This window comes from Dioscorea cayenensis, chromosome 12 (assembly GCF_009730915.1).
Source record: "Dioscorea cayenensis subsp. rotundata cultivar TDr96_F1 chromosome 12, TDr96_F1_v2_PseudoChromosome.rev07_lg8_w22 25.fasta, whole genome shotgun sequence".
NCBI classification, from domain to species: domain Eukaryota; kingdom Viridiplantae; phylum Streptophyta; class Magnoliopsida; order Dioscoreales; family Dioscoreaceae; genus Dioscorea; species Dioscorea cayenensis.
Window position 1 is genome coordinate 10,261,425 of NC_052482.1, and position 16,191 is coordinate 10,277,615.

General features: G+C 32.5%; 1 protein-coding gene across 1 annotated transcript; it reads left to right on the forward strand.

The window, feature by feature from the left end:
- The first annotated feature begins 4,436 nt into the window (after positions 1 to 4,436).
- On the forward strand, positions 4,437 to 10,497 carry LOC120274058 (AP2-like ethylene-responsive transcription factor SMOS1). The gene is made up of 9 exons (XM_039280807.1): positions 4,437 to 4,809; positions 6,712 to 6,794; positions 7,119 to 7,127; positions 7,218 to 7,306; positions 7,721 to 7,794; positions 7,874 to 7,924; positions 9,346 to 9,422; positions 9,514 to 10,076; positions 10,187 to 10,497. Exons 1-9 carry the CDS (start codon positions 4,598 to 4,600, stop codon positions 10,235 to 10,237), a joined length of 1,209 nt encoding a protein of 402 aa, XP_039136741.1. The 5' UTR covers positions 4,437 to 4,597; the 3' UTR covers positions 10,238 to 10,497.
- Positions 10,498 to 16,191: the final 5,694 nt, after the last annotated feature.

Consider the following 16,191-nt stretch of genomic DNA (forward strand, 5'->3'; position numbering starts at 1 on the left):
ACCACGAACCAAATGGCCCCTTACTGTCTTTATCTTTTCCTTTTCCGTCATCTTCTTCTTGTATATAAACATTGCAATCGCCTTATTAAAGGATAAAGGGCTTATTTTACTTTATTTGTTTTGTTTTAATGTTTGTTCAGAAAGCATTTTTTTTTTAATAAAAAATAAGACTAACTAAATCTTGATTGTTTTCACATATACATTTAGAAATAAGGTTCAAGATTTATATTTTTATAAACATATGGAATAAACTTAGCCTAAATGAGTTGATAACAAAATGTCTTTATTTAAAATAATATAAAACAACCATATGGACCAGCAGGGCTTACATATAATTATAAATTTTAATAGTTTACATAAATAATTAAATTATTTGAAATATAAAAATTACAGAGTTGATAAATCAATCAAACTATGAATTGATGTGAGATTATTAGTTATTGTGATATAAGTTGATAGGATGAGTAACTTATACTTATATATATATATATATATATATATTTAAATTTATATTTTCTAAATTGATCAGTGTGGAACTATTAATATGAATATACAACTAACTGGAACCAATGCCCGATTATTGCCCGATTATTGGTTATAAATGGGCGGGACAATAATGTCCTTGGATTCTTGCTTATTTTGCAATATTCATATTTTATGCTAACGTTTCATGCTAATTGATAAACATCAATTCCTTATGACTATCACTTATAATATTAGCTTAGGATCCTCTCTTATTGTCAATACATCTATATTCTTCTACTAAGACAACCACTATGAGTATTATGCGTTTCTAGAATTACTTGTAATCCATCATATTTGATTGGTTCCTTGTAGAGAAATCTAATATAACTTTGGATATTCCATCATTCTTCAAACTTGCTACAAATAGTTACACATTAATTTGTAAATTTTTTTTTCAATCTTATAGATGCTATTTGAACATTTTTTGTTAGATAAATTTTACATTATGATCAACAATAATATAAATTCTAGATTTAGAGCTTTGTATTTAAACTTTCATCAATGCATTATATTGAAAATTTGAGGTATCAAAATTTTATTTTTTTTATTTTTTTATTTTTAATGAAAATTATCTTATATTGAAGCTAACAGTTTTATCAAATAATTGCTTGTAAGTCTAGCATTAAGTTACATGTATATATTTTATATGATTATTATTTTAATTATAAAAGTATGGATTGATTCTTTTTTCTTTCAAAAGACGACAAATTTCTTAATTTTTTAGAAGATTTAAATAATGCCAGTTTCGAAGAAGTTTCCCAAAATCTAATTCATTCAAGCTACCCAATATAACAGTTGAACTACTTGGATTGCCAAAGTATACGAGCATTGTTTAGTCAATCATAGAATAACTTTATAATTATTTTGAGAATTTTTAAAAAATAATAAGTGAGAGGTTTTTTTTTTTTTCTTTTTTAAATTTTTTAGAAAGTTAAGGGGGCTTTAGATTTCTAAAATAAATCATAGATTGATCTTTACTAATCATTTCATAGATTGTAGTATATAATCTCAATGCATAACTTTATCTTCTAGACAAGGTACTCATTTCAACTAATATTGTAAGCTAAACTCAATCCCCTCAACTTTTTAGTTTTTACTTGATAAGTGAAAGAATTACTTATGTGAAAATTATTTTTGGTTGTTCAAATTGAATTTATTTAAAAAAAACAAAAGTGTTTGTGGATGTCATAAATGCTTATATACTTATTTTTTAATAATAATAATATTTTTATTTTTTTTAAAAGGGGGAAAAGTGAAAATAGAAAAAAACACACTTGCTATAAACACTTTAGAAAAATAAATAAAAGCTAACAATTTATTTTTAGAAGCTCATCCAAACAAGTCTTCATCCCATCCGTGGCTCTGATGTTTGAGTTAGACTTTCTATAAAAAAAATACAGTTAAATACTTGAATCACAGGAATTTATTTAATTATTTATCATTAACTTCAACTTTAACCCAAACAAAAAATTAGATGGAGGTCTCATGTGAGATGTGGTCTCACAATATGAGAAGTTGGTTCAATGAGCAAAATTAGTCACATAAACCATGATGTAAAATAATAATAAAAAATAATCAAGAAATTCCCAATCGTGTTATTCTTTTCCAAGACTTTTAGTAATAAAATAATAACTAATACTAATACCAGTACTTCCGCTATTAATTTTTCATAGATATAGATAAGCCATGGGCTAAATCTTCAATTGTTAAATAACTCAAATGCTTGATTTTGTCTTATAAAATGAATTACTATTCAATAATATTATAGAGGTTGTTTTCTATCATTATTTTTAATAAAATAGATAAATTATATTATTCAATATAGTATCATAGAGGTTGTTTTCTATTATTATTTTTTAATAAAATAAACAAATTATACTATTCAATAATATCATTCACCAATATTATTATTATTATTGCCAAAATGAGCAAATAGGCTGCTAAAAAAGGCAAGGACGTGCACAAATTTTGGCAGAGTAAATAAGGCGGGATCCATGTAATCACATAATCACTATTCGCACTCTCAGAAATGTTCATTCACATGTGATTCGAGCTCTCATTTCTTATGAAGAGATCTAACATAAATCTGACTATTAAGGAAGAATATGTTTGGTTGGTAAGGTATGAGAGAATAATTCATTAGGAATGAAAAAATTAAAAAAAAAATCTGGTAAAAAGATATTTATATTTATAATACAGGTTAATACGAAAAAAAAATATTAGATTAGATATTAGTTATTTTTTTATAAAAAAATAATTTTTAATTATAAATTATTTTGACTATTGTTATTTGTATTTAACTAAATATTTCACTTTAATTATTAATTATTATTAAAATTATCTATTTAATTATTATTTGAACTAAATTATTATCTTTAGTTATTAGTTATTATTATTTCACATTAATTATTATTTATTACTAAAAATATATTTTAAATTATTATTTGAACTAGATTATTTTTAATTATTAGTTATTAATATTTTACATTGATTATTATTTATTATTTAAATGATTTAATTAATTGTTATTTAAATTAAATTATTATTTTATTTATAAGTTATTATTATTTCAATTTAATCATTATTTATTATTAAAATTATCTATTTAAATATTGTTGAATTAAATTATTATTTTAATTGTTAAATAAGAGGGGTAAACGGATAAATTTAATATTTACCCCAAATGAGTGAGCAAGCACTGAGCAATCTTTCCAAAAATAAAAATCTCATCCACTCCTCTCTCACTCCCCATACATGGTTATTTCAAATAAGTCATGGGAATCACAAAGTAATAATTCCTATTCTATGTCTTACAATCAAACGCCCCGAGAATTTCAACACTCGGGTGTTTGGTTGTCATGCTTGGAATGAGAATGAGAATGAAATAAACCCAAACTTTTGTTTAAATGGCATGAATGGAAATGAGAGAGAGAGAATAGGTGGGGAGTGCCCTCACTCTTTAGGGAGAAATTATCAATTTACCTATTTATTAAAATAATAATTTGATTTAAATTATAAAAAAACAAATAATTTTATGCGGCATAAGACCATAGTTATCAGACCCGGTCCGGGCATTGACACGGTCAAGGCTCTGGGTCACGGATCAATTGGTTCAACTGTCGGGTCATTTGGGTCAATACTGGGTTAATAAAAATATTTTAAAATATTATTTTTAAAATTATAAATTAGTTTTTAATTATACGATGATATATCATAATAATATCCATGAATTATTAGTTATCAAATAAATAATTTGATGGAAAAAAAAATACAAAACAATTGTTAATCTTTGATTTGGAAGCAGCAGAAAAGGGGAAAAAAGCTCAAACTTCACATAATACCAACACATAACAATACGTCAAAGTTCAAGCATCAACTAATTCACAATAAAAGTTTAAATTCATCATCAAAGTATTAAACCAAACTCAATCTCATATATAACAAAAGTTCAAAATTGAAATTACAAATCAAACTGGGTCAATCAGTCTGACTGTCGGGTCAACTGGTCCGACCGCTGGGTCAATCGATCCGATCACCGGGTTAACCGGTCTAACCACCGGGTCAAAGCGGGTCAAGGCGGATCAGAACGGGTTGATTGCATAACCGGTCTAATTAAAGACCCGGACCGGTTGAAGCACCGGGTCACCGGGTCAACCGGTCCGACCGCCGAACTGGTCCGGGTCTGATAACTATGCATGAGACTCTTGTGCTACTTATTATTATTATTTTTATTAAATAAATAAAATTAATAAATAAATAAACATATATATATTATATAAAAAGAGTCAAAAAGACATAGGGATTCCATTAACTCGGATAAGTTTCAAATTTGTCAGGGTAGGGTCCACCAACCCCGTCCCATGCGGCGGGCAGCTTCGCCCATTTTTGAACTGTGTGTTTGTCTCTCTCTCTCTCTCTCTCTCTCACAGCGCAGCAACACAAACAACAAAAGCATGTTGTCCGTTTGAAATCGAAATCCCCAAAAAAAAAAAATAAAATAAAAAAAAAACACTTTGGAGTGTACCAGCTCACACAGCCATTCCCTTCCCCTCCCTCTATCCCTCCGATCGACATGGCTGCGGCTTCATCGTCCTCCCTCAAAGGGGAGGCTACCGCCGTTGAGCTGTCTGAGGGCCGGAAAACTCCCGCCGCCGCTGACCAGCTTTCTGTTGGTGGCATGAAGAAGGCGAGGAGAGAGCGAGTTTGTACTGCCAAAGAGCGGATCAGCCGCATGCCGCCCTGCGCTGCTGGTAAGAGAAGCTCAATCTACAGAGGAGTCACCAGGTACATATCTATCTATCTCTTCTCCCTGGTTTTTGATTGTTGATCCCTATCTCAGGGCTTTTGGTGCTCATGGATTTGGAAACGTTAGCTTATAGCAAATAATTTTAAGAGTGAAGAAAGAGTTCATGGTGAGGTGTTTGTGGAGAAATTAGTATATTAAATTAATGAAAACTTGGATTTTGATCAGTTAGGGATTGATTGGACGGAAATTTGTCTGTGTGGAAGAAATGGGGTAGAGGGGTTTGAGGCTTAGTTTGATGTATGGATGTAAGCTGTGAGGAGGAAGTTCAAAGAGATAGCTTTGCACACTAGGTGTAATTTTCTTGAATCATTTGTTGAAAAAGGACTCACAGGCCGAATGATAGATGTAATGTTTAATGCTCGGGCTAGGAGTAAATGTAATGCTTTCTTGAATGTTTTTATCAGTTTAATATTCGATGATTTAGAGAAAATTATTGAAAGAGTTACTTACTTTAATTCTCAGCTTTCAGGTAGAGATGTTGCAGTGCATGTCTGAATGAACGGGAGAAAACAATAGCATGTAACATGGAAATCAGATATCCTCTTTCTATGTTACCAATGTAGCACATAGCCTAAGTATAATAATATTGATGTTACAACATTTAATTTGGTTATCACTAGCAAAAACGTTTCTCAAGAAACTAAGTGATGGATACTAACAAGACCAGTCGCCAAAATTTAACAAAAGTAGATACATAGAGGCGTAAGGAGCAACAACAAGTAAGCCAACTACACAAAATGTATTCGGTCCATCTGACTTTTGGCCACATCCATGGGCATGCTGAGACTAATAATCCACTATCAATGAGGTGATACAGAGGTTGAGGGAGATGTTTCCTTTGTTTTCATGTAGGACGTTTTATATCAGGAATTCAACCTCACAACTAGATTTATACTCTTATCTCCCTAGCCCCTGCCAATTTCCTGGCTAACAGGAACTGCCAATATATTTGGTCACATATGGAATTACAAACAAGCAATAAGAAAGATCTATCTTCTTTAGACCTGAGGAGTGTTTGGCAAGGTTTGAAACTTAAATCAAGTTGGGTTTGGGTTTTTTAAATTTGAATTTGTTTTAGAGGGAAACTTTTATTTGAAGTCCACCAAACTTTAGTGTAAATGATACATATTTAAATAAATATTTTCTAACCAAAAATGATAATTTTCAAATCAATGTGATATATATTAATTTTTAATGATCTTTAAATATTAATCAATGACCGTAATTCTTCAATTAATTAATATAAATTTGTTGCTATTCCAAGTTACCTCTAAGATGGTGCTTGGTTGGAGCTTGAAATAAGTTGTGATAAAATAATCCCTGGAAGAACATCACTCTCTGACACCTACTATCTCATTACTGTAAATTTTACAAGGGGACATATGTCCCCTTACATAACACAGTCTTGAAATAATCTTACATGAACCTAACTAACATGGCTAAATAAGGTCATTTTGATTTCTCCAAGTCAACAATCTCCAACTTTATAGCAAAACCAACCATGCCAACTGTAATCTTCATTCTCCACGCATCTTCATTCGTAGAAAAGCCAAGCTCCACTTCGACTTCTTTATGTTGTAGATCTCCTTTTGTTAAGCTCAATGACAAAAGCTTAGCATCAGCATGCCCTTCCATGGGCTTCATATTTTGGCAATAATGGATTGCATATCTTCTCGAGTATTGAAGTACTCATTATTTCATCATCTACTGAGTCTTTCTGGGATTTCTCATATACCTATTATAAACACTGACCAGGTTAGCAATGTTGAGCCTTATAAACACAGCATCATAGATCAAGCTTGTACTGAGTGTAATGGACTTGTAATTTACTGCTGTATAACATTCTACCAGCTAATTGGACATTGTATTTTGAATGATAGGCACAGATGGACAGGCCGATATGAAGCACATCTTTGGGACAAAAGCACATGGAACCAGAACCAAAATAAGAAAGGAAAACAAGGTAGCATTCTTATGACCTTGACAATGCCACATTTCAAGTTTTGGTTCATTGCTTCACTCTGACTACTATCTCAGTTAATAAATTGCATTAAAAATAAACAAGATACACAAAACTTATAAGGTTTATGGAGTGCATATAAATTCCATATATTTGCTTGAAAACAATCCATTGTATGTCCTTAGTGATACCCATACCACAACATTTCTACTTGTGTTAAGTCATGCAACTTCTGTATATGAGAATGTTTCTTATTGTTGACATGTTACGCTGACTTCATTTTCTTCATTTGCATGGAAACTTATTGGCGCGATTGATCTTGTCCAGTATATTTAGGTATGACTGTTGCACAGATTCTATTACCGGCGCTTTTCTTCGTTTGAAGTTCCTTCTAACTTATAATTCTTTCAACTTGATATCATATAGGAGCGTATGATGACGAGGAAGCTGCTGCAAGAGCTTATGATCTTGCTGCTCTGAAATATTGGGGTGCAGGGACTCTAATTAATTTTCCTGTGAGATATATTTAGGTTTTTCTTTTCTCAACTAGGTACTCGGTGACCTCATTGAGGAACATTTGTCCATTTGATTCCTGAATGATTTATGCTTTTGCTTTTCTTTTAAAATTAAATTACAGTTTAACACCAATTAGTTGAATTTTTTTTCTTTGGAGAAAAGGTAACATTTTCCAAGTATTATGTTCCATTGATTGAATTATTTCTAAATAAACTTTTTTGAATTCTAAACTCTTCCCATGTTAGATGTTATTAATTGCATGTTTTTGACTTTTAACATGCAGTGCAAATGAGTGAAGATGGTGCTGGTGTGATTTTTTAGATGACTTCTTTTATTGACTACACTCTATACGCTAGTTTTCTCCTCTTTCCAATTTGAATCTACTCATGCACAAATTGTTTGTCCATATGCAGGTTAGTGATTATTCACGAGATCTTGAAGAGATGCAGATGGTATCAAAAGAGGATTATCTGGTTTCCCTTAGGAGGTATGCTTCTTTTCTTGCTGTATGTGTATTTGATTTGATAACTCATCTAAATATTGCATAAAATGTTTGCTTATTACAGAAAAAGTAGCGCTTTCTCAAGAGGATTTCCTAAATATAGAGGAATTGCCAGGTATTGTTCATTTCTTAATATTGCTGATAACACATTCTTTTGTTTACGTATCCTGCATACCTTGAGCTATTTTTTTCACCTGTATAACTTTCAGGTTATGTCTTAAAAGTGCACTTCTATAGGGTGGCATTTTTAGGTTAGAAATTCCTTAGTGTAATGAGACAACCTAATGATGTTTTCAAAACTTTAGTGTACTGCTTGTGCAACTTTGCTGATCATCCCTTGGCAAGCATGCTTTTTTGTTATCATGCTAACAATTGGTTGATTTGAGATTGTTGTTCAAATCTTTTCCTCTTCACAATTGACTGGAAAATCCCTCAACCTCATTTTATTATTTGTTTATTTATTTGAACTTTACCCAGTGATGCCAGTCATTAGAGAATTTAATTGCAAGTTGAAGTAGTAAATTGACTGTACGGTAAAAATAGACTTTTGTTTCAATTATTTAATCTGAATATTCAAGTCATAAAATTTTGCCTTTTCCTGCCGATTCACTTTTTGTGCAACAATTTACAAATGATGTTACTGATTAGGTAGTAAGACAGTGAAAGGAATGATAAATTGATTTTCTTGTTTTTCTTTTAAATGTACATATTTTTCTTTTGCTTTCTTTATAAACTATTTTATTTGGCTGATCTACAGCCTAATACAAGAGTACCATTTGTAGTCACATATATAGATATATATGAAAGATGAGGAGGGCATTTATTGTTAATTGAAGGGAAAAATACACCATAGAATTCATGAAGGTAAAAAATGAACTCATGAAGTCAATAAACACCCTCTCCATTTCTGTTAGCATATGGTTTTGAATTTGGACTTTTCACATGCAATTAAAAAAATTCTATAACTGTGAATGTCAAAGGCCATAGCAACCATTTAAAGCTGTAACGTAGTGAAAATCTTGAAATGTGGTTTGCTGTGAATCTACATTTGCATCTAGGGAGTTGTTATTACCTATGAGTAACTTCGACTAGGAAATTCAAAATTTTTCGCAAATTGATATTTTATCTGTAGAATGCTCAATTTCTAGTTTGAGCTTTGCTAATTCTGTTTACCTAGACTTTATGTCAATGTCGATAATTTTATCTTCTTTAAGAAATGTGGTTTAGTGTCGGTCTACATTTGCATCTTGGGTGGTGCTATTATTCCTGAATAACTTCAGTAAGGAAATTCAAAAATTTAATCAAAATTGATACTTCATTTGTAGAATCTTCAAATTTCTAGTTTGAGTATTACTAATTCTAACTTTATCTTGCCATCTAAATCTTTCTGTTTTCAACAATGTAGTAATCAACTTTAATAGCTTGTCTTTTGAATGTTCAAAATCTTTAACATTGTAAACCTTATGCTAATTGTAATATATATATATATATACTTTTTTTTTCTGACGATAATTTATTTATTTTCCTTTGTCTTAGACAACCCCAAAATAATCGATGGGAGACGCCATTCAGTCAGATGTTTGGTAATGAGTACCTCAACAACTTAAATTGCAGTGAGCATTAAAGGAACCTTTTATTTAGAATTAAATACCATTTTCAAATTAATTTACTTGCGGATGGTTGACCAGATATTTTCTTTGCTAGGTACAAGTAAGGATCCATCTCTCGAAGGAAAGTATACAAGTCCCTTCTGCATGGAGAGAAAAATAGACCTAACGAGTTATATCAGGTGGTGGGTGCCTAAAAAAGCACGCCAATCTGATTCTGCAAACAACACAGAAGAAATCAATAGAGAGCTCCGATTAATTGAAGGACCAATTCATCCAACCGAACCATATCAATTTCCTGTTCTTGGCCCTGCTCAAAAGGGAAAGTCCAAAATACGCACCATTTCTGCATGCAATATCATCTCACAGTCTGCTGCTTTCAAGAACTTTGAAAACAAGTTAAAAGAAAGCCAGGAAGGTAGTTGCAGCAAACAAATGGAAAATCAGAAATCCAAAGCCATATTGTTTAGTGATGACGGCATTGATAGATCAGGTGCAGCTTTAGATTTGAGAGAATTTCCGGTTCAAAGAGCTCCATACTCGTTAGCTCCTCTGCTCTCCGCGCCATTGAGGACCAATTGGAATCCAGTTGATCCAGTACATGATCCTGTTTTCTGGGCTAGTCTTGTTCCACCGACTGCGCAAAGTCTTCCGACATCAGTACTGTCTTGTCGTCTCTCAACCTCGAATATTTTTGTTTTGTTATTTTAGAATAACCATATCTCAATCTCTTTTATAATGCTTGAAAATTTCCATGGCCTTTGTTGCAGCTAGGGAAGAATGAGATCACTCCATATACGACATTTCCTTGCCCAGACTAAGGATAAATGTTTATGGTTCAAATAGAGTAATATCTTCTTTCGCTCATGTTATTTATATAGTTTACAGAAAGAGCATATTAAGGAATACAGAGTGTTGAATGTGTGTGTTTTCTTAAGTGAAATTTAGATGAAAGAAATAAAGTTTATATTTATTTCAAGCAGCTTTTTTCTTATATACTTGTGTATGTTAAAAGTGTTGTTGGCTGGAAAATGAACAGTTTTGTAAGTATAGTGGAACAATCTTAAGGAACTTCTCTTTATGCTTTGGATGTTGATCAGTAATTTTATGTTTGTTGACACTTGGGTTTACTAGTTTAATTTTATATACTTTTTTTTAACAACGAAGGAGAATAAAAAAAAGAAAAGAAAAGAAAATCCTGTTTTAGAAAAGAAATATAGCTCGACTAATTTATAAAAATTTTAGTAAGTGATTGATTGATTTTCTAATTTTCTAATAATATAATTGTGAAAATAGCACACAATATTTTCTATAATGAGAAATTTCTTAACACAAGCCTGAAAATCATGTTTATCTTTGTTTTTATTTTTTATTTTTTATTTTTTATTTTTATTTTTTATTTTTATTTTTATTTTTATTTCTTTACTTTTACATTGATTAGAATAATTTAAATAAATTTACTAGTTATAAGGATGGGTTTATCAGTTTATGTAAACATGAAAGATAGGAAATAATTATTTTAATTTATATTTTTTAAATCTTAATTTATTTATTATGATAATACTATTAGATGTCTTGTTAAATGGAATTTGTGCGTAATAGAAGCTTGTCTGTGTGATGAATATTAACTCTTTATTTTAGAGTATTGACAAGCTTATATTATTGGACGCTAAATGAAGAAGAAGAAAAAAATAAAAAAGACAAAAAAAGAATAAAAGAGAAGGTAAATTAGTAGTGCTTCTATATATAAGCCCCAGCTAATTTACCTTTCTTTTAAAAAGAAACAAGCTAAATTAGTGCCGTTTTAATGAGTTGTATTTTTTTTTATTGGAAATGTTAAATGTTTTTCTAAAATGGTGCTAAGGTATTGATTATTATTTTTTTAAATGGCGCTAAATTAGCGGCTTTTGTAAAAACATCGATAATTACTGGTACATTGCTAGCACAATCTTCACTAGCGTTTATGATAATGCAGCTCTATTATTTAGCGGCATTTGAAAATACCGCTAAATACTAAAAAAAAATATCGTAAAAGATCTATTATGGTGTTGTGACAGAAGCGCTACCTAACTTGTGTTGGGCTTGGGTTCCCATGTGTAGAAAACTCAAATTTTGTGAGTCAAGCAGCAATAAATAGCCTGTCCCTAGCTCTAATTCATTTCTATGCTTTGCTGTCTCAGGAGTACCCAATTATGATATTGATTGATGGGACCTTTTCTCATCATGGTAACTCGGTAGGGTTTTAATAATATTTTTTTAGCAATTTTTCCAAGAGATATGCCATTGTTTTTTATCCACTTTGAGAAAATAAAAGAAAGGGAGAGTTTGTAGGAGATTCTACTCTACAACCAGTTTAATCAAATTAGCAATTGGACAATTTTGAGTTTGATTAAGCTGAGTTTTGGTAGAGATGTTCAGATCCCATTGTTCTTTATTATGAATGATGGAGATTTGATTTTGACTAATGGTTTTCTGGTTAGAGCTCTCTGAATGCAAGCTGTTCTGGGTTATATTTATGCAGCGATGAGTTTGATCTAATTTCACTATCAGTAGAGTATCCGTAGTTTAGTTTGGTCAGTTTTTAGAAGACATTTGCAAGCATATTTTGAACGATCAAGATCATGTTTTGATGCTAGGTAGGTCATCTTTTGTTGAAATAATTGCAACCCTAATTTATCTCTTTATAATCTTGTGTATCTCTTTGATTATGGTTGTTCATGTTTGATATGATGTGCTAGTGAACATATGTGGTTGTTGTAGACATTATTGATTCATGGTGGAGCCTTGGATTTTTCACCAGAGAAAGGTCACATGGTTTTTATCCTTCTCTTGGAAAGAGTGTTGTGTAATTTATGGGATTGGCTTATGATCTTTTTTGTGCTTTTGAACAACCAATTATTCCTCCACTTATTGATGAGTGCACTTTGTATATATGTTTTCATACCCTAAATCTATCATTTTACTTGTTCTCAAGTTTACTTTTATGCATGAGCAGTGCCATTATGGGTATTCTTGTTATATAAGCAGGAATAGGGGGGGCTCGATGCAATTTGGAGTGAATTCGTGAAGAAAATGAGAGAATACTTAAAAAGAGTTCAAGTACTCAAGCTGGACACGGGTTGGACACGCTTGTGTCATGCCCACTGAATATCTCAGCCTGATGTTGATCCAGCATGAACTCTTTGTAGAAGGGTGTTCTCAAACTTGACAAGGTAAGACATGATCGTGTCCATGGCACTGAAAAAATTAGGCCGAAGGCAATTTTATTTAAGAATAGGTGACACGCGATGTGTGCTCCTGACAAGTTCATGTCACACCATTGTACGGTCAAGATACGACCGTGTCCCTTCTACTGATTCTTCCAGGCAGAGGCATACCTTTTCACTTAGTTCTTCCCCGATATGACATGGTCTGGACACACTTGTGCGCCGACCGTGTCGAGCTTGAATCTCCTCTTTTTAACTCCAATTTTGAGGGTTTCGTAAACATCTTTGTTCAGGGATCTTCTTCTCCACAGGGAGAACATTGATGAGAGTAAAGATCAAGCTTATCCACACCTTCTAAGGCATCAAGGAACGAGTCGGAGGCATAAGGGAAGTGGTGCTAGCACACGGAGTTCGACATTGGAGGCAAATCTCAAAGAGAAGGGAGTCTTGTCTTCTTTCTTTAGATCTAGTGTTATCTCCTCCATGTTGTACCCATCCATGAGAGGCTAGCCGGCCACGGTGCCCCGGGGTGGGAACTTTGTCACTTTGTATGCTTTAAACACTTGTACTCTTCTTTATTTACGGAGTTCTTTTGGTTCTTGTGTTAAATCTTGTATTGCAAAACTTGATGTTCTTGATTTGCGTAGTTGATTAGGTAAAACTTGATGGTGGATTATCACAGCTGTTGTTGCCCTAGGCAATGTCATAACTTGGTGAGCTTGAATCCATAGTTATCTTTGCAAAACTTGGCATATTTGAGAGCCTTAGTTGCAATATTGCTTTTGAGCACACACTAGAACCTATGAATGTACCTAGTAAACCATGATATTGAGTGAGAATCACTAAGTACTTAGGAAACATCCAGGGGAATTGTTCTCTTGTTATTGACACTCAACCCAGTTGCCTATTATCTTCATCTGTTCCCTTTTCCTTTTACTCCTTTACTTCCCCTTTTCTTTGAATTAATCATATCACCAATTCATTATTCACTAGAGATCAGTGTTGAGCAAGTTCTTTTAGTCCAGTCCCTGAGGTTCGACAACCCTACCCCTCACGGGGTACCTCTATATTACTTGTGTGCAACCCGTGCACTTGCGGAGAACACATCACTTATTCATTCAAGCAGGAAAGGTTTGATGATGTGGCGGCCGATGTCGCATCCAATTCACCGAAAAATCTCTCTCCTAGTGAACATGATTTTAAAAAAAAAACATAAACAGTTAAAAGGAAAAATAAACCCTCGATATCTCCATCGCGTTGCTTACGGGCTTGGTCCCCATTCTCACCATCACCTCCCGACTTACGCTATAGCCATCTTGGCTCTCGCTGTCTCCGTCTCATTTCTCGTAGTTCCTCCACTCACTACTTGCCATCCTAGTTCCTAGTTCTGGCCGTCCCTCCCTCAGAGTCTGGCCCCTCGTCGCTTGGTGTCTTGCCTTTATCGAGTCCCAGTTCTCACCGTTCGTCTCCCCGTTCTCGCAGTCGTTGTCCCAGTTCTTACCATCCCTCCATCAAGTTCTGGCCTATGCTTCCCACTCTCACCAGCAAACATGTTGGAGTAAAGTATATGTTTTTATTTTTTATCTTTGATTTACGATATTTTTTTGTGCACTTTCATTAAATATTTTGGTGATTTGTTGCAGAGGCAAACATGTTGCATTTGGAGACACATGCAAGAGTTGTCATATCTTATTTCATTGATTCTTCTTACTATACTGGTGTCACTAATAAGATGACTGGTATTTCTCAATATTAGAATTCATTAAGGATATGTTTTCTTTGTTTGGTTTCTATGTGAATTTTTCTAAGCTTTAATTCATTTGAAGCAAGAGAAATAAATAATATTGGAGTCTTGTTTTCATATAAGATCTTGTTTTCAGGTAGTGGAGAAATTTTCGATTATGGATGTGAAGGTACCTGACGGTGGAGAGGTTTGCCATCAATTCATAGTTTGTTACATTTGTTACATTTCAAAGGGAAATAAATAATACCGGAGTCATTGTTTGTTACATTTGAGTTCATCCCCATTATTATCTAATGATACTTCTTTAATTGTTATGATAGTATTTAATTATACTACACTTATTTTATAATTTTTTTAATCAATATAGATCTAAGTCAAGAATAGAATGGTGGAATGGAACGTGTGTCTTTTGAATAGAGCAAAAATGGGACAAAAGTTGGATCTTCTAGTTTGGAAATATTGAACAAAGAGAAAGAAAAAATATTACAGCCATAGGATTCACTATATGGAAAAGTTGTTCCAAAGGTAGGAATGATGCTTAATTATGAAGAAAAGTTTACAATCTCTACATTGAGTATGCTTAGCAAGAAGGTTTTGGCATTACAAAATGAAGCACAAGATAGAGAGAAGATGTAAAATTAAATTAATACGCACTTTCATGTGTAAGAGGTGGCAAAAGGATATCCACCGCCAAAAATGCTTTCAATCCAAGGCTATCCACCAAAACGAATTGTCAAGGCAAGATCAATGTTATAATTGGTAATGATGGATGATGTACTATATCCCATGTCAATTTGGAACATAATCATGCACTTAGTCCACATAAATATCTTTTTCAAAAGTGCAATAAAAAAATGGATGCATGTGTGAAGAGAAGGCTTGAATTAAATGATCAAGAGTGTATAGGCTTGAGCAAGAATTTTTATTCTTTAGCTATTGAAAGTGGAAGTTATGAAAACTTAACATACAATGGGAAGGATGCAGGAACTATATTGCAAAAGCAAGGTAGCTTAGGCTTGGAGTTGGGGATGCTGAAGAATTTGGGATTTATTTCTCTTGTATGTACCAGAGAAATTCATTTTTTTTTTTTTATATGATTGATATGTATGAGAAAGGTTGTTTGAGAAATGTTTTTTGGGTAGATGCAAGGTCCATAGTAGCTTACGAGGCTTTTGGTGATGTAGTAACATTTGAAACAATATACTTAATAAATAAGTATGACATGCCTTTTTCTTCTTTTGTTAGTGTAAAAACCATCATGGGCAAACCCTATTATTTGGATGTGGGTGCTATTAAAGGAAGATATAACTTATTTTTGGCTACTTAAGACATGGTTAGAACGTATGCCTGACAAGGCCCCAAAGGCAATAACAATAAATGGCAATGCATGGGGCAATTGAGATTGTTTTTCCGAATTCTCATCACCGGTTTTGTCTATGGTATAATGAAGAAGGTTCCTGAGAAGCTTGGAGGACTCACCGAGTACAAGGCAATAAAGAAGATTTTGAAGAGCATTGTTTATGAGGCAGTAGATACTCAAGAATTTGAAGACATTTGGTTGACGGTGCTAAAAGACTACAACATTGGAAAAAAAGTAATGGCAAATTTTATTTATATAAAAGTTGGTAGTGCTGGGTTCCGCTTTATGTCAAAGGAGTTTTAAGGTAGAAATGCCTACTACTTAAAGAAGTGAAAACATAAATGTTTTTTTTTTATTTTTTGATGGTTATGGTGTCCCTACAACATCATTAAAGCAATTTGTGGAGCAATATGCAATGTATTGAAAAGTTATATCGAAAAGAAAAACAAGGCTAATTTTGCTTCT